Source organism: Balearica regulorum, chromosome 8 (assembly GCF_011004875.1).
Source record: "Balearica regulorum gibbericeps isolate bBalReg1 chromosome 8, bBalReg1.pri, whole genome shotgun sequence".
NCBI lineage: Eukaryota > Metazoa > Chordata > Aves > Gruiformes > Gruidae > Balearica > Balearica regulorum.
The window spans coordinates 12,935,780-12,953,836 of NC_046191.1; the positions used below are offsets into that span (position 1 = coordinate 12,935,780).

Sequence of the window (18,057 nt, forward strand, 5' to 3'; positions counted from 1 at the left end):
GCCCTTGTGGCTACCAGCAGGCTGGGAGGCTGGAGTAGGAAGAAAAACAACCCCTGAGAAACCAGGGAGGCCCCCACATGGGGCAAGGCAGGGCAGGCAGGGCAGGCTGTTGGGGGCTGCAGGCATGTGGGAGCATGGAGCACGGGGCGGCTGCTCCAGCTCCATCCCACCCTGTGCCACCTGCACTGGTGTGCACCGGGGCTGCTCCGCACGGCCCAGCGGCACCATCCCTGTGGCTGTGCTGGCAGGAGGGCTGCGGCTGTGGGGGCACCGGCAGGGCCCGCACAGATGCTTGTGGTGCAGGAGCAGGGCCACTGTGGTGGGGTCCCATAGGCATGCTCAGCCTCGTGCCAATCCACCACCGCCACTCGGCGTGGGCGGCAGGATGGGTGTCCCACCCTACCAGGGTGCAGCACCGTGGCACAGCCTGGGGAGCACCAGCCAGGGTGCGAGGAGCCACTCACACCCCCCATCCCCACCGTGCCAAGGGCGGGTTGGTGTCTCCTCATCCTGCAGCAGAGGAGGACAGCACCGGGGGTGGGGGGCTTATGCAGGGGGGCACTGAGGGGATACAGGAAAAGCCAACACCAATTTGTCACAGTCAAATTTTGTCAAACCAGTCCCACTTCCTTCTCCATCTGGCTACTGGGCTTTGCTGTCAGGTGTCAAAAAGCAGAAAGCTCTTGGTTTGAGCAGGACTGATGACACTGCCTCAAGCGCTGTTCCCAGCTGGCAGCGGAGGAGGTGCAGAGGTGGTGGCATGGTCAGGCTGCCTGTGGGGGCCGGTCCCCTTCCCTGTTTTGCTGGGGACCTCAGTGATGGGGCAGAGCCTGCTTACTATGGGCTGCGGTTGACACCAAAGAGCACTGAAGGCCAGAGTGGGAAATCAAAATGGTATTTAGAAGGTTGAAACACCTGGGGAAAAAAGACTTTTGTCCAGAAGGGCAAATGCCAAACACATCTGCCTTGGGGTGGGATAACGGGCTCTGCAGGAGCAGCCCTTGCTTCTCATGGACCACAGCAGATGACTAGATGGGGAGCTGGATGGCAAGACTAGGGCTTAGCAAGCTGAAGCCAATGGAGATGAAGCCCATCTGCTGTCAATACAACAAACTGCAGCAGCACAGGACGAGGGCAGGAGCTCCCGCGGGAGGGTCAGCATAGAGCCCAAGCGAACCTCGAGGGAGCAGCACGTGCAAGAAATGCCCCAGCAGCACGCGTTCAAGCAGGCTGGTGGAACCCAATGGTCCCTTTGCAAGATGCGGGAAGTTACCCTGCGACTTGGCACAGTGCCGGGCAGGCGCCGGCTGGCCGGGACAGGAAGGGTATGGAGCTGCACAACCTCACAGGGACCAGCTGGAGGAGCAGGGCTGTGCCTGTGAAGAGCGACAGGCTGAGGGGAAGCTGCAGGAACAGTTTTCAAGCATGGGAGAGATGGCTGTGCAGAGGAAGGATGTAGTCTGGTCTCCATATCCCTTGGGGATAGGACAAAGTCTAAAATTTCAGGGGGGGACATCCCCATTGGATACTAAGAAAACCCATCCCTACAGCATAATGAGACCTGGGGCTTGTCTGGGGGTGCTGGGGCATCCCTCGGGCTCATCAGAGGACACCAATGGGGACAGGATCCTGAGGAGTGCCCGTCACGGCAGCAGGTCCTGTTACCTGGTGCTGTGAGGGGGGCAGCTCTGGGACCCCACCTCCCCTCTTCTGGACCCGGCTGCCTGTTGCATTATGTTTATTGTCCATAAGGCAGAGCTGGCACCTCCAAAGGGTTACAGCAGAGCTGGAGGCTGTGCACAGCAAATACTGTCCCTTGTTCCTTTGCAGCCACCAGGGTGGTCCTGTCCCACGTCGGTAGTCGGTAGCGATGGTCGCAGCCCCGCTGGCACCGCTTCAGGCCCAGAGCACGCCGAGAGCTGTGGGGCGGGCAGCTGCTGGGTCGCTGCTTCCCCTCTCACCCCAAAACTTGGGCATTTTGTGTCCGTGGCCACAGGCAGCAGCACCCCAGCTCCTGGCAGAGCCGCTCTCCTGCCTGCTCTGCTGCAAACACCCCGTTGGCATTTGTCCTTGGGGGCCATCCCAGCATGTCCCCCAGAAGTGTGGGTCTATGTTGGTGGCTGGCGGTGTGCCAGCATGGCCAGCACACACTGGGTGGGTAGCCAGAGTGGGGACGGCACAGTCCTGCTGCAGAGAAGGTGCTCTCAGGAAGGGGCACAGGCGTTTGGGCGCTCAGCGCCGGGGGAGGGATGGGCAGCCCCTCATCCCCAGAGCACTGTCCCAGCAGGCTGGGGCCAGCGTTGCCCCTCTGCGCTGGGCCAGCTCAGCTTCACGCCTCCTCGGCGGTGGCATCGATCCCTGCGTAGGTGAAGTTCTCGAACAGAGCCATGTTCACGTAGGCCTGTGGGGGAACCTCAGTCAGGAGCCAGTTTTGACAGCGTCCCCATCTACCTCCTGTCCTTGCTGGCATGCTCACGGGCACTGTGCCCTGGGGGGAGCAACAGGGGTCCCCACAGCCAAAAGTGGTGCTAGGGTTACCCCCACATGTGGTGGGGTCACACAGGTTCTGCTGCTGGATTCCCCCCCCCCCCCCACAAGCCCAAGGGATGCTCCAGCACTTGGACAAGCCCCGCGCAGGGTGGGCATCCCTCCCGCTGAGCTGGGGTGATGCGGGCGCCCTGCGCCCAGCTCTGACACTGCTGCCACTCACCTTCCTGGCCTCCAGCATGCGGATGAGCTGCATGGAGATCTGGGAGAAGGGTGGGCGCTCGTAGGGGCGGTCACGCCAGCACTGCCTCATCAGCTCGTACCTGGGGGCAGAAAGCCAGCAGTGGCTCAGTGTGCACGGGGGGAAAAGGCAGCAGAAAAGCTGTTTGTGGGCGACGGGGGGAAGCAGATGGAAAACTGAAGCCCAGGGAGGGCGTTTGGGGTGGGACCCCAGCTCATCCCCCAGCCACAGTGCAGAGGGGAACCAGGCAGGAGCTACCACAAGTTCACGGGAGCTCTGTGGGGCAGTGGGGTCAGGAGGACACCATCAGCTGGGCCTCTCTGCCCACTTACACCTCGTCATCACAGTTGCGCGGCTTCTCCATGCGGTAGCCCTGGGGCAGCTTCTCGTAGAGCTCGGCACATGTCATCCCGCAGTATGGTGTGCCCCCTGCGGCCAGAAACACACAGCTGGCTGCGGCGGGGACCGTCCTTGGGTGTCCCCTCCGGAGCTACAGGAGGACTAGACCTGTAGGGACCTGAGTGGAGGCAGGGGACAAAGAAGAGCCTTACCCAAGCTGACGATCTCCCAGAGCAGGACACCAAATGACCACCTAAAAGGGCAAGAACCAAGGCTGTGACAGAGCCTCCAGTTGTGCCCTGCTGACGGGCACAGGGCAAAGCCCATGGTGGAGCAGCCAGCCAGGGCTCGGGCCAAGCCAGCAGCTCCCCAGGGAGATGCACCAGCATCATCTCCTGCCCTTGCAGCACCCAGAGCAAAACTGACCACCCTGGAAAGGGATGGAGGTGGTCACGGCCATGCCCAAGCCCCATTGTCCCTGACTGTGGGACTTACACATCACTCTTGGTGGTGTACACGCTGTAGTTCAGGGACTCAATGGCCATCCAGCGAACCGGCAAGCGGCCCTGGGGAAACAGAGACTGACCGTCAGGGGAGGGGGGACGCCCTGCGGATGGAGGGCAGCCATGACCCAGCTGGTCCTGGCAGGGTGTGTGGTTCTCGCTGGTGGCAGGGGTCCTGCCCACCACATCAGTGCAGGCCCTATGGAGATGCTTCTCTTCTGCCTCACCATTGTCTTCTTCACGTAAACCTCCTCCCCTCTGGAGAGGCCAAAGTCAGCAATCTTGGAGGCCAGGTTTTCTCCCACCAGGATATTCCTCGCTGCCAGGTCCCTGTGAATGAACTGAAAGTGGCCAGCAGTCAGCAGGAGCCGCATGCTACGTCCTGCTGGCCCCAGGGGTCTTGTGCCCTGCTCAAGTCCCCAGGCCCCTGGGGAATGGATCCTCTGGGGGTGCTTGCTGGGGATGTACCTGCTTCTCACTCAGGTACTGCATCCCCTTGGCCACATCTGAAGCAAACTGGAGCAGCTGCTGGGAGGTGAGCGTGGAGGCAGTACCGTGCTCCTTTGCAAAGGCTGGGTCTGTCTCCAGGACTCGACTTTTGCGGAGGAAGTCAAGGAGGTTTCCATAGGGAGCATACTCAATGGCGATGTACAGGTAGCCTGGGGGGCAGGAGGAGGTTTGGCTCATGGGGCTCTCACCAACAAAAAGGATCCACAGCCAGGCAGGGGCCGTGGGACTGGGGACAGGAAAGGGGACAGCTCTCACCCTTATTCTCGCAGGCTCCGAGCAAGTTGATGATGTTGGGGTGATGGCCCAGTTTGCACAGCACCTCCAGCTCCCCGGCAAAGTCCCGATGGTCATTCTCCGAAGCAAATTCTGGAAGCAAATCAGGGATGGACACCTAAGTCCTACAACAAGGGTCCTTCCTCTGCTCCTCCACTGATGGCTCCTGCTCCTTCTCAGCCCTGAGCATGGCCCAGGATGCAGCTGCAACCCCCAACCCACCCTGCCCACCTCGCTGCACCACTCACCTTTTAGCATCTTGATGGCCGCGTTCATTTTCAGGCCATCCTTTTTGATCATGGCCCTGATGACCTGCCCGAAGTTGCCCTCCCCAATCATGTCCTCAAACTTGATGTCTTCCCACTCCAGGATGGGGTAGCTGAGGGGCTCAGGCTGTGGCTTGGGGCGGCGCGTCAGGGTCAGGGTCCCCGAGTTGAACTGCAGGATGGTCTCTTCCCCCTGGCAGATGGGAGCAGGTAAGGTTAGAGGCACCGGGCACCCCTCTGCCTGCACGGCAGTCCCGGCAGGGCAGGTGTCATGGGCAAGGGTGGGCTCCGCACCCTCTCCATGTGGAAGTGAGGTCTGGCTGTGTCCGGACTGGAGGCTATGGAGCGTGACCTGGATCGGGCTGGGACGTGGGGAGCTGGGGACACGGTCCTGGAGGGGCAGGCAGCACTCACCGAGCCAGACTGGTATGTAAAGGTGCGGCGCCGGTGGAAAAAATTCTTCTTGATGAGGAAAAGTGCCAGAAGGGCAAAGAGGATGGTGAGGCAGGTGACGGACACGGAGCCAACGATGGCCAGGAGCAGCTGTTGGTCTATTCCCGCCTGCTCGGTGCTCTGGCTGCCCAGGCTGGGCGGCACGCTCAGTGCTCCTGATGAAAGGAGGGATGGAGGGTCGTGGTCCACGGCTGAGCCCTGACCAGGCTGCACAGGTGGCCAAACACCAAGACTGCAGCTCTCTCCCGGCACCCCGTTATCCCATGAAGACACCACAGCTGCATCCCAGGCTCCTGGGGCCATGGTAGCACAGGCATGAGGGTGTTACTGCCCAGGCCCTGCCACTGAACCCGCCAGTTTCTGGACCCTCCAACCAGCTCTGGGTACAGCCACCAGCTCCTCCCATGCTGGCTGTGCCCTGCTCCTTTAGCCCCTTGCACACCCTCTGGCCAAGGCAGAGTCACTCTGCAGGTGCCATGCCACCCTTGCCCCATCAGGTCTAGGAGGAGCAGGTTTTCTGAAGATGCTCACAAGTGTTTTGGGGTGCTGCTTCAGAGCTGTTCTCTGAGGTTACCATGAGCACCCTGGTCACTCTTTGCCAACCCAGATGCTGAGACCAAGCCACGAGCCTCCTGCCTGCTGGGACGCCCTACTCACCATCCCCCAGAGTCTTGGCTTTCACAGGCTGGCTCCACTCCCCCGGGACGTGAGAGTTGGCCCGGACACGAAACTGGTAGCTGGTGCTGGCATTGAGGCCCCCAACGATCTTGGTGGTCTCGGCGCCGCTGTCGGTGTCGATCCACTGGGGCTCGCTGGTGCCTCCCACCTGCTGCAGCTCCACGATGTACTTGGTGATGCCCCCGTTAGGGTACTCAGGGACCTGCCAGGAGAGCCTGACCGCGGTGTCCGACACAGACTCTGCCAAGAGCGACCGTGGGGAGGAGGGCCCTGGAACAAGGAGAGGAGAGCATCAGCCCCAGGATGGGACTCCCAGTGCTGCAGGAGCTGAGCCTGGTGTGAGGACCAGACCCTGTGGACAGCAATGGCAACCAAAGCTGTGCCAGATTTGAGGGACCTCCAGGGATCCCTGGCCTCTGCACGGGCAGAGGCAGGAGGAGGTAGAGCTGCTCTCCAGCAGCAGCACAGGACTGCACCCACAAACACTCCCAACCTCAGGGACTGTCAAGCTAGATGTCTCAGTAGTGACTAACTCTTGGGATATTTTCTTTCTTCAACCCTTCCTCACACATGGCAGGCTTTGAGCATCTTATCATTCCCACTGCCTCCTCTGAGCCTTCTCCAGCCTGCCCACATCCCTGACCCCAAATCACACAAAGCTCTTAAAATTACTGAGTGAAGAAAACCCCATATTCGTCAGGCCTGATGCCCACCAGCCCTCCCAACGTGTACTGGCTGGCAGTGAGCCTCACTGAAGGCCTCATGCACTGCTTCCCCCTTGCCTGCCAGAAAGTTTGGTCAGGCTGATGCTGTACTTCCCCATGGTCTCCCACCCACATGTGTGTACATGTGTCCCCAGAAGGGGCTGCAGATCTCCTCAAGCCCTAGTGACCATCCAGCAAAATTACCAGGCTGCAGGATTAAAGTGAACCAAAGGGAAATAATTTTTCATGCAGCATGTAATTATATCGAGGAACTTGATGCTACAGGGTGTTGTAAAGGCTTCAAGTATAGACTGGTCCATCAGGGTTTGGGCAAGGGCACGGAGAACAGATTTGTTTGCGAGCATCACTCATGATGACCTGAATGTCATGTTCAGCTTAGGATCTTTCTCAGCTGCTTGGTGTTGGAGGCTGCAGGGTCTAGCAGGGAAAGGAGGAGCCATTTTCCTCCAGCAGCTGGACCTGAGGATGGTCATTGCTACATTTATAACTGATTTATCATTGTAGTTCCCTGTAATAATTCCCTGTGATCTGCCAGACCCACCTTTGCTGTTGATCATGACCTTGTAGAGGTCAGAAGGGGGCCCCAGGCTCGCACAGTGGTAGACCAGCACCTCTAGCCCGTACTCCTTGTTGAACTCCAGGTCCCCGATGCGGGCGGAGAGCACGGAGATGGATGTGATGTTTTTCTCACAGACCAGCCGCCTCGCGGAGTCGAAGAGGTGGACGATGAACCCATGTGCCGGCTCGTGGTTACTTGGCAATTTCCAGTTGACATGAAGTGTGTTTTTCTCCTCTATGGACCAACCTTCGATCACAGGCTTGACTGTGGGCTCTGCAAACAAAAAGGCAGCAAAACCTCATGCACAAGTTTAGGGGTAAGGTCAGTGTTAGGGTGAGGGTGAGGGTGAGGGAGATGGGGGGCTCACCAAGGCACTCAGTCACCATGATGGCCTCAGGCCCCTTGCTACCCTCCCCACCGTCCCCTGGCCGGCTCAGCTGCACCTTGACGACGTAGGCAGTCACCGGACGGAGGTTCATGAGGGTGATGTTCTCGCTGTTGTCGACTGTTGGCCAACAGGACATGTCAAAGCCGTGCTCCTGACCCACACTCTGCCCCGCCACTGGCGTCCTCCCCAGCATCACTGCAGGGGTCCCAGGATGGAGACCTCTGCCCACCCCAGACCCCCACTGGCTGGGGCAGCTGTCCCCTCCTGCCTAGGTCCTACCTGTGTACCCCCTCCCCCAGCAAACACGTACCCACAATGGATGACCATGCTGAGGTGTCATCCTTGGGCTTGTAGAGCAGCTTGGTGGATACAATGGGTCCATCGCCGGAGAAGCAGTCCACGGGCGACACCACGAGCTGGCGGCTCTGCTTGGCCAGCAGCCGTGGGGGGCTCAGGGGTGCTGGTGGCTCTGGGGATGGAGGGAACGACAGTAGTGGGACCGGGAGCAATGAGGAGCAGAGGGTGGGAACATCCACCACCTCTTGGCTTCTTCCAGCTTTGTCAGGGAAGCCTTTTATCAACATCCAAACCTGTCTCCTGCAGCACTGCAGCACATGACAGGTGCCACCCAGTCCAGTTGGGGGGGGGGGGGGCCTGGCATTGCCACACCATGCCATCAGCATCCCCCAGCAGCCCGTGCTTGTCCCACTCATGCCACTGCCCTTTCCTTACCTCGGATGTTGACCTTGACTTTCCGGCTGTCCTGGCCCCCAGTCGTGGAGACTCGGCACTCCCAGAGCCCTGTGTCTTCCTTTGTCAGGTGCTGCACCTGAAACTCGCAGGTGATCTGCCCCGGCTCGATGATGGCTTTGATGAGCTGCAAGCACACAGGGAACCGTCAGCCCTCTGGCTTAGCCCCCCCCAGCTCCCCGTGCTGGCCTGGAGCTGCACAGCAAACTGGTGGGGAGACGGGTGCTTTTGGGGGAGCCGGAAATGCGGGTAGGGGCTGATGTGCAGGGATGGTGGTGAGACAAGGGCATGGGGCATGGGGCCAGGCGAGCAGCAGTACCTTGAGCACGGTGCCGTCGGCCTTGCGCAGCTCCATGCTGTCGCTGGCAGGCAGCGGGTTGCCAGTGGCCACACAGCTGACGATGGGCTCTGAGCCCAGGTTGAACTCCAGCTCTGAGGCCAGTTGGATGATCTGGGGGAACCGGTCTGGCATGGAGAAGTCAGTGTTAGGACTGGCCCTGCACCTCCCCAGGCACGAGAGAGGCTGGCACCCAGCTGCAGCTGGGTCCTGGTGCCGGGTGGCCGGTGCCGGGTGCTGTGGTCCGTCCCCGACCCCTACCCCACATGTTGGGCTCAGCAATGCTCTCAGCACAGCTAATCCCGGGGGGCCAGACTAGATGCTTCCCTTGCAGCGCCCTGGTTTCCTTAGGGTTAGGGGCTATTTCTGCAGGCAAGGGGAGCTGCTGAGCCAGCTGGTGAGACAGTAGCTGGCCCCCCCAGGCACTGGTGAGGAAGGAGCTGGAGCCCACCCGACAGTGGGGACAGAAATGTGCTGTGGCCCCCCCACCAGCCTCACCTGACTTCTCGCAGTGCTGCCCATGCCAGCCCGCAGGGCAGATGCAGCCGCTGAAGCGGTTACAGCTGCCTCCATTTCGGCAGGCACACCTCAGGGCACAGTCAGGGCCGTAGTATCCTGGGGGACAGGCTGTGGGAAGAGGAGAGCTCGCTGCAACCCCCAGCCGCAACGTGGGGCCGGCACGGCGCAGGACCGTGAAGGCAGCGACTGCAGGCAGCTGGTGCAGGCAGCAGCACTGCTCAGCCCACGCCGACTCTCAGGCCAGAAGAGGTTTGCGTGGGACACAGAGGAAGCCCAGGTCGCATGAGTGATACAATGGATGCCCACATTCCCATACCTTGGCTGCAGCGGGAGCCACTCCAGCCTGAGGCGCAGGAGCAGCCGTAGGGGTCCGGCAGGCAGAAGCTCAGTCCCCTGCAGCCCTGGGCTCTCTGGCACACCTCCTGGCAGTTGCGGCCAAACTGGCCTTCCCGGCAGGCTGGAAAAACAAGCGTGGTCTGCCCTCACCCACCATTCGCCCATGCACTATTAGTGCAGGGCATGGAACTGGCTTGGGCGCCCCAATCCCCGTGTTGCCACCCAGAGCAGGTACAGAAGCCGTGTCCTGCTGAGAAGGCAGATGGTGCAGCCCTGCTCCAGAAACGGGGCACCGTGGGTGGAGAGGCACTGGGGATGCATGTGGCATTTCTGGCCACAGCGCCCAGGTCTGGGGGTGCAGCAGGGCCCCCGTGCGTGTCCTGGGCACAGGTCCTACTGTCGGGCAGCCCAGCACCTACCTCGTTCACAGCGGGTGCCCATGAACCCGGGAGGGCAGATACATTCACCGACATGGTCATGGCAGATGCCGCCGTTCAGACAGTCGGGACAGTCCTTCTCACAGGATGGTCCCCATTTCTTCGCGGGGCAGGCTGCAGAGAGAGCGGAGGGGGCACAAGGTTGCACCAGGCCAGGGGGCAGGGTACGGCTGCCTGGCCCTGCATCCTTAGGAGCTGGGTCTCTGCTCACCTCTCACGATAAGGCGGTAGAAGGCACTCCAGAGAGGGCTGTCCCCCATGAATGTGGCACTGTAGACCCCATTTTCACTCACGCTGACATTGGGGAGCATCAGGGTGACAAGGTCGTCCCTCACCTCGCCTCGGTCCGTGGTCTGGTAATAGCTGCCTGCAAGGGGGCAGAGGGTGACCCGGGGCCCCCCTGTGCCCCCTGGGGCTGGTGCCAGGCACCGGCTGGGTGCAGCTCCAGCCCCACGCCTGCTCTCAGGGCCACTTGCCATTTCTTTTCCACATAACGTCCATTTCCTTCTTCTTGAGGACCCTGGCAGAGAAGGTGGCTGGCTCAGCAATGTTCACGGACTGCGTGGCCTTCACCGGGAAGAGGTGGGCTGCGGAGGAGTAGGATGATGAGGAGGAACAGGCTGAGCAGCAGTCACCCCCCCAGGACACCAGTACCCCTAGACCACCAACCCCAAAACACAGCCCTGGTGCAGCCCAGCACCCACCACACATGTTTCTGCTGGGATGTCACAACGTGCCTTCCGGTGGCCGCCCGTAGGAGCCGGGACCCCTCGACCCTCCGCTGGGACAGGCGCTCCCTTCCTGGCCCACACCTTGGCAGACACCAAAGAGTAGGATGGGGCACCCTGCCCCCCGGCCAGCCCGCCAGCCCCAGCCCAGCACGGGATGCCAGTGGCAGCAGCCTGAAGAGGTGACAGCTGGGACAAATCTGCACGGTGCACCCTGCTTGCTGTCAGCCTGGGGAGGTGCAGAACAGCAGCAGCACGGGCAGGCGAGGAGCGGCGATGGGAAGCAGGCATGCGGAGGGCTGCACACCAACCCACAGGACCAGTGTTGGGGTGTGCAGCAGCAATGAACTCTCAGAGTATTAATGTGAGTCAGCCAGAGCCCAGCTTTGAGCATAAACAGGACTATAAATACATTAAAGCCTGGGAAACCAAGCCCTGGGTGTGCCAGGACAGAAACAAAAGAGGACGCAGGCTGGCAGTGGCTCTTGGGGCCTGCCTGCACACCGGCTTTGCATACACTCAAAGCAGCCATGCCAGGTCGGAGGCGTGCAGAGTCGGAGCTAAGGCACATCCAGCCCTGTGTCCTGCCCTGGTGAGGCCGGGGCCAGGAGGAAGTGGCACATGCTGCAGATGCCCAGGGAAGGGCACCGCAGGTCACGCGTCCCAGTAATTCCCCAGAATCGCCTCCCTGCCTTCAGCAGTTTGCAGCCCAGGAGCTTTCCAAGGCAGGTATCATCCCTCTAGTTGAGATCTTTCTACCCTGGACTTTGCAGTCCCTTGTAAAGGGCACGTAGATGTGGCCCGCGTCCTGTCTCATGCCATCTCACTCGCCGGAGTGAGAGCCCGACTTGTCCCCTGGGGATCACACATGCAGCGCTTTGCATTTACCTATGCTGAATTTTATCTGCTGCTCCACCGCTGGTCAGCAGTGCCTGCAGCCCCCCCCAGAGCTCATCCCTCCCGGGGCAGGTCAGGGAAAGCAGCTGGCACAGCTGCTTGTTCAGCTATTTATTACCACAACGGATGGCACAGGTCCCTGCAGAGACCCCGTGCCACGCTGGTGGGGACTTCCCCACATGACAAGAACCACAAATTAACTCCTATTCTCGTTCTCTTCCTTTTAGTCAAATATTCACCCATGAAGAGACCTCCCCTGCCACCCCCTGGGTGCAGAGTTGCTCCCAAAGAGCCTTTGAAAGGGAATTTTCCTAACTCTCTCTGGAAATCCGAGCAGACGGCATCAGCCAGGTTGCCCACAGCATCCTCACTGCTTCTGCCCCAGAGATCTGCCCACTGCAAACTCACGCTGCCTCTTCTTCGGGTATCACATAACCACAAATTCTGCTCATTATTAGTTTCCACTAACTTGCCTGGTTCCAATTTGGGTTTACAGGCCTGTAACTCCCAACGCAGAAAGCTTTTAGGAAAGGCTGGCATCCCACGAGCAGCCTTGCCGCCCACCCTCCGTTTATGCCCCACAGGCAACGGCACAGCCCTGCTCACGGCAAGCCCGGCCCGGCAATGCTGCGCTGCTCCGTTCAGCTGTTTATCACCTGTCTCCTGCTATCAGCACTGGCATTTTACACAGGTCCCCCAAGAAGTGTCCCCAGCTTCTCTATGGTGCACATGGATGCAAAAATAAAATAATTTTGTTTCCTGCAATTGTCTTTCTGGGCATCATTCTGGATATTTTGAAAAATAGGTTACCTTCGGTTTAAACCCTTCTGAAACTGCTCTTCAGGTCTCTTTGGTCTGCTTTACTTTGTTTTTACAGTAAAACTTCCAAAGCTTATCATCTTTCCTAAGTTCTTTGTGCATGACCTTTTGGGAGGTACTTTCCTCTAACACCATTCCCCACCCGCTGCTTCATCACCCTGGACTGCTTCGGTGCGCTCTTGGGCTTAACAGGACCCCTGACACACACCGAGCCTCCCCAGCAGGCTCTGTACACACCCCTCCCTCCCCCTGCAAAGACGGAATTTTTTTGGTTACTTTTTCCTTTGATTTATCTTCCTCATTTATTTTTTTACTTCTCCTTCTCTAAATTAAACAAAGCAACAGCAGCTTGTTTGGCACTTGGAAAAAAGCCATTTTTGGGCACCCAGACACTGACTGGCTTGTTCACAGCGGTATCTATGTCAACCCATAGGAGCGGGGGGCTGGCTGGGAGCTGCCCCTCTGTGGGACACCCTGTCACGCCGGTGGAGCCCCAGAGCTGTCACCTCCCTCCGTGACTTATATACGGGACATCTTGCAGCCCCTGCTGCACTCCTCGCCCCCCACGGCCCTGCTGCTGGCCATGCCCCCCCCATCATCTCCTGCCTTCCTTTCTCATTGCCTCTGTGCTGCTCGCCTTCCCAGACTGGCTGGCTCCATTTCCGATAGGATCACTACCATTTTTGGGTCGAGCCTCTGGCCGAGGATCCAGGCTGGTCCCTGCTCCGTGGGGGATGCTCGGACCCCACCAGCAGCCTTTGTTCCCCAGCTTGGAGATACTAGAGCTGCTCAAAACAGCTTGCTAAAGCTGTGTTTTAACACAGGCAGGGAAACTTGTATCCCCTCCATCTCATTCTTAGCAAAAGGTCAACTGTTTTAGCCAAAATTGTATAAAAAAGAGCTAGAAAGCATCCTGAAGCAAACAACTATCACAGAAAATTTCAGTTCTTATAGTTTTACAAAGTCCCAAGCACGGAGGCAAGCAGAGGGAGAGCATAGGCAGTGTGGGAGAGCGCTGCCCTGGGTGGTATCCCTGCCACTGGCCAGCCCAGGGAGGCCCTTTTGCCTTTTATGGCCCAGAATGGGAGCAGGAGACAAAAGCCCAGTGCTGCCCTTGGCTGCAGCGTGCCTTGACAGTGCTTCTTAGCAAGACCCCGCCACCAGCGCAGTGGGTGCTGCGGCATAGTGCTCGCCAAGCACCCAGGGAGGCTGCTTGAAACGTGCCTCGGTGCTGCCCCATGCCCCTCTGCCCACAGCAGGGGCACAAGACTGGCACAGCTCCCATGGGCTGCCCCCCGCCCTGGTTAATGATTTCCAGACCCCACCGCCTCCTCCAAGGGCACCCAGCTTCCTCTTGGACCTTGCCCTGCTGCCGGGCACCGTTCCCAGGCCAGTGGCTGCCTGCACTGCTGCCCATCCCTGCACACCTCCATGGTGCTCGGCCACACTCCTCCAGCGAAACATCCCTCCCCTCTCCACCCCACTGGTGCCAGCGGATCCCAGACCTAGCCTGTGCGTCACCGCCATCCCGCCGCCACGCTGGCTGGCGCCAGGATTGCAAAGCGCAGGGCAGGCAGCTCCCACACGTGCCCGGCTGGCAGGCAAGGGGCTGCCCCCCCCCCCCCCCCCCAGCCACTCACCGTTGTGGCTGTTGTGCACATAGACCACCTGGGCCTGCTCGGTTGGGGTGCGCCCCAGACAGTAGAGGATCCCCACCAGGTCGGCCATGGAGAAGCCCCTGGCCTGGACCTGGTTGCTGCGGTTGCGGTAGTTTTGGAAGCCCATCTTGGGGTGCGTCATCACAATCTTGTTCTCCCGCTCGATCTGCAGGTAGCTCACGTCGCGCTCCCCCATGACGCAGGAGAGGAAGAAGTCAGAGTGGGACAGGCTCTGCACGTTGGCGATCAGGGTGATGTCCAGGATGGCCCCTGGGGTGGGGGAGCACAAGGGCACATCACGACTGGACAAGGGCACAGCCATCTGCCTCAGGGCCAGACCCCATCATCCAGATATCACCCCCTTTTCTGGACATTTTTGCCACCCCCACCCCAGGAGGCACAACCAGGGCACAGCCAGATCGGGTGCAGACCCATCGGGATGACATGGTGGGCATTTCAACTCTCCTTTTGGAGATCCCCATGGGCTCAGCCCCCCCACATGAGCCAAGCGTGCAGTAGGATGGGGGTCCCGGGGCCCCTCTCCTCCTGCGAGCTGCCGGCATCCCAGCCCCATGCCGGGGAGAGGCAGGCAGGGGAGGGCACTGCCGGCCTCTGAGGTCTCCAAATGGCCGATCGCAAAGAGATGTTTCCTCCCTCCAAACCCTGCTCTGATGGCGCCACCGAGCTCCTGCAGCCACCTCATCCCACCAAGCGTCTCTGGGGCCAGGGCTGCTCCCTGGAGCAGAAGGAAAGGGGCAATTTACCTGCCAGCTGCGGGAGGAGAAGCAGAAGATAAACCTGGAGTCCCATGTCCTTGGAGCGTGTCCCGAATCTGGCACAAGTCAGAAAATCCCCAGCATGTCCCAGCCACGGGGGTTGGAGCCGGAGGCTGGGGGTGCCTAGGGGCTCCACGTGAGTGGCGGCTCAGGACCCCTGCTCCCTGCCTGCACCCCCCATCTTGCCTCTGCCCTGCTGCTCAGTGTCCGGGGCAGCTGGGACCACCTCCGCTGGCGCATAGTCTGGGCACGGTGAGGAAGATGTTCCTGTCTCCGCTTGCTTGGTGGCCACCCGGCTGCTCAGGAGCAGGGCTTGGTGGCAAAGAGGCCACTGAGGTCCCCAGCCCAGGGGCAGCTCTCCTGGGGAGCAGGCGCCCACCCCTTCAGGGCTAGGGCTGCGTGCTCAGGGCTCCCCGAGCCATGCTGAGCCCCCAGCCCGGCTGGAAGGTGTCCTGACCCCCCTCGTCACCCACCATGCAGAGGGTCTCATGCCCCAGCCCGCCCAGGCGGCAGCATCCCTGTCCCCTCGGCGCAGCCCCGTGGCCGACGGCTGTGGGAAGGGCTCTCTGGAGCAGGGAAAGGAAAGGGGCCAAGGGGCCGTGGCTGGCGGCGGTGGCGGAGCCAAATCCTGTTTCCCATGCGGCGTTTCCTGCTCTCCACCCATTGTTTGGAGACGGCCCTGACTCCAGGAGCTGGCGGGAGCTGCCCTGCACAGGCTCTCCCCCCGGCAAGTGGCGTGCGGCAATGCTGAGGCCGTACATGTCTCGTGACACCTCAGCCTCCCACTGCCACAAGCCGAGGTGCCGAGGCACGGCCCCACCTGGGCTCTGTGTTGTGCCGGGGCCCAACTCACTCCTGCAGCAGGACTGCTGTCTGGGTTGAAAGGGGCTGAGCGGGAGCACAGGCAGGGCGACGAAAAGCTGGCCAGCCCGCACTGCAGGGCGGCCGCTGCCAGGGAAGAAAACCTTCCATGTTGCAGTAAACATGTCTGGGAGGAAGCGGAAAGCAGCAGAAAGCTCAGCTTTCCCTGAGTGCTTTTTCCCATGCGCAGCGCTGGCACAGGCACTGGCACGGGTGCGACATGGCACAGCCCCGCTGCCCCCCAGCCCCAGGGGGTCCCACATGTAGCCCCACAAGGCTTTCTTGGGCTCCGGTGGGCTCCGAGCTCTTTGCCTGGCAAAAAAAAGGCATTCCCCAGGAAATCACCATAAGCTTCACCCACCAAACCTCATACTGCTTCACAAACCGAGCTGTTCCCACGTGAAAGCCAGGGCTGCCGGGGAGCGAGCCTCATGTTTTGGTGTGTCCTGAGTCCATGCTGTATCCGGCCAAAAATCTAAAACACACATGGAGAGGAAGGGGAAATCCATTCATCGCTTCCGACTATTTACAGCGTGCTCCAGGGCTGCGTGGTGCCCGTGGCATGCCGAGGGAGGGATGGCAGCGGGCAGGGGCTCCCCCAGTGCAGCCACCCGGCTACCCCACAACAGGAGGGATGGAGAGGATCTGAAAGAGATGTGACACTGGACGGAGCTGCCCAGTTTGCCTGGAAAACTAAGCCCGGTGTTTTGCCATGGGCTGTGTGTAGGCAAGGGGATCTGGTTTTGAGAGACCACTGGGGCACTTGAGGCACAACCATAACATAAATGCCAAGCACGCGGCTGTGCCACTGCGTGACGTGCAGAGGCTGGGCAGCTGAGGCTGGTCGCTGCTGCCGACGGTGCCCTGCCAGGGTCCCCCATGTCCCCGTTTGCCTGGTCAACCCCAAGCTCATTTGCAAGAGAGTCAGGGACTCATCCGCACACTCCGTACAGCTGCAGAACGAGGCAAGGTACATGAACAGATAAATAAAAGGCATCTAGTTCACTGGCTGTAGAGGTCAGTGTCACTTAGAACTGTAAATGTCATCGTGCCACCGTGTGCTTACACATTCTGCACCCGGGGCAGCAACAAGAGAGCACACACATGCTGTGCTCCCCCGGCAGCATGCACACAGCTGTGAGTTATGATGCACTCTGTGAAATGTCCTCTGACACGAGGCATCACTTTGAGGACAGGATTATTTACAGACCAAACACACTTTATGAGAAGGCTTTGTAACCACGGGCCCTGCAGCAAGCTCCTCCAGGGGCACAGCATGGCTCCTCTTACTGCCCGAGGGGAACCGGCACACTGCTTTGCTCCTTTGGGGAATGGGAACCATCTGGGGTCAGCTCTCCACACCAGGTGGTGTCCAGAAAATCTCAGGGATCCATCAAAGGATCTGACCCGAGATGATTTGTTCCCTTGCTTTTTTTCTAGGAACATCTGGATAAGAGGTTTCTAGCTGTGCAGATCCCTTGGCTGGGAGGTGGGGTAGGAAACCTCTCCGGGAGGTTTAGTGGGGAGACCCAACCAGGACCCTAGAGCTCCAGTTTACCCTTACGCAGCTCCAGAGGAGGAAGCAGGGAGGGGGGTGCAGCCGAGCCCAGCCAAAGCAGCTCGCCACACTTGCTCTCCTGTAATACGGAAATCTCCAGCTGCCCAACCCACAGCACACTGAAAGCACCTGAATTTCTGCTGACTCCACAGACCTCAACTCTTTTGCTGAATCATGATGGACTAAAAAAAAAGTGACAAAAATACCCCTTTTTGTTATTATTTGTACAGTCTAATGCACGGCACCGCATGCCAGAAACCATAACGCACCGATACGTTTCCTGATAGGAAACGCAAACGCCCTGCGAATGTACCGATGGGCTGGGCTGCCTCAGCAACAATTTTCTAGCCCTGCTTTTCTGGCCGTTTGTTTTGTTTTACGTGCACCGTGGGTCTCAGGGAGGCCCTGCAAGGCTGGATGAAGGGCTGCTGCCGCAAGGCTTAAGAGCAGCCCGGGAGTGAGGTGGCCGAGCATTCCCAGCCCAACCCGCACATCAGAAGGGCAGCTTGGGGCGCAGGCAGCTGCCTGGCTGTGCTTGCGTTCGCCGCACACTCACGGGATCAAGGATGGGCTGCTGGGAAACCCTTTCCCTGAGGAAAGGGTGGATCGCACAGCCGTGGAGGAGCCCCTTGGCAGCTGGGGGAAGTGGGGCCGCCCTGTCCTGGCTGCCGCCGGGGTGGAAACTGCAGAGCTGCAGCGTTCTTGTTGGCAGGCGGCTTCCTGCTGCTAAGCAGGAGTGGGAAAGGGGGACCGGGAACAGAGGGCAGGGAATGGGGAGTGAGGAAAAGAGCTGGGATCTCCCTCTGGCTGCAGAGGCAAAAGCCGGGAGAGGGGACTGCCAGCACCTCCCCTGCCCCGGCTGTGGCTCAGCCAGCCCTTGCTTGTTCACCCACCCCAGCACCCATGGGCATGAGAGCACATCCCACCCAACTGTGTGCCAGCAAACACCCACAAGATAC

At 60.1% G+C, this 18,057-nt stretch overlaps 1 protein-coding gene across 2 annotated transcripts; it reads right to left on the reverse strand.

Annotated features, from left to right (window-relative positions):
* Positions 1-1,721: 1,721 nt before the first annotated feature.
* Positions 1,722-15,257, reverse strand: TIE1 (tyrosine kinase with immunoglobulin like and EGF like domains 1). Of its 2 annotated transcripts, none has more exons than XM_075759661.1 (23): positions 14,668-15,257; positions 13,886-14,173; positions 10,274-10,388; positions 10,013-10,164; positions 9,784-9,915; positions 9,345-9,485; positions 9,008-9,136; positions 8,492-8,637; positions 8,155-8,299; positions 7,733-7,891; positions 7,402-7,539; positions 7,017-7,307; positions 5,730-6,020; positions 5,034-5,227; positions 4,602-4,812; positions 4,336-4,446; positions 4,039-4,229; positions 3,798-3,911; positions 3,563-3,633; positions 3,280-3,320; positions 3,061-3,157; positions 2,711-2,810; positions 1,722-2,401 (listed from the first exon to the last, which is right to left on the reverse strand). In XM_075759661.1, exons 1-23 carry the CDS (start codon positions 14,711-14,713, stop codon positions 2,330-2,332), a joined length of 3,375 nt encoding a protein of 1,124 aa, XP_075615776.1. In that variant the 5' UTR covers positions 14,714-15,257; the 3' UTR covers positions 1,722-2,329. The 2 variants fall into 2 exon arrangements, with proteins under 2 accessions (XP_075615776.1, XP_075615775.1); XM_075759660.1 differs by having other exon boundaries at positions 4,914-5,227; positions 14,668-15,247.
* Positions 15,258-18,057: the final 2,800 nt, after the last annotated feature.

Coding starts and splice junctions, on each gene's coding strand:
- TIE1 (XM_075759660.1), bottom strand. CDS start 14,713: ATGGGACTCCAGGTTTATCTTCTGCTTCTCCTCCCGCAGCTGGCAG. Junction 14,174..14,667: donor TCTCCTCCCGCAGCTGGCAG/GTAAATTGCCCC, acceptor CCCCCACCCCAG/GGGCCATCCTGGACATCACC. Junction 8,300..8,491: donor CCGACGGCACCGTGCTCAAG/GTACTGCTGCTC, acceptor GTGTGCTTGCAG/CTCATCAAAGCCATCATCGA.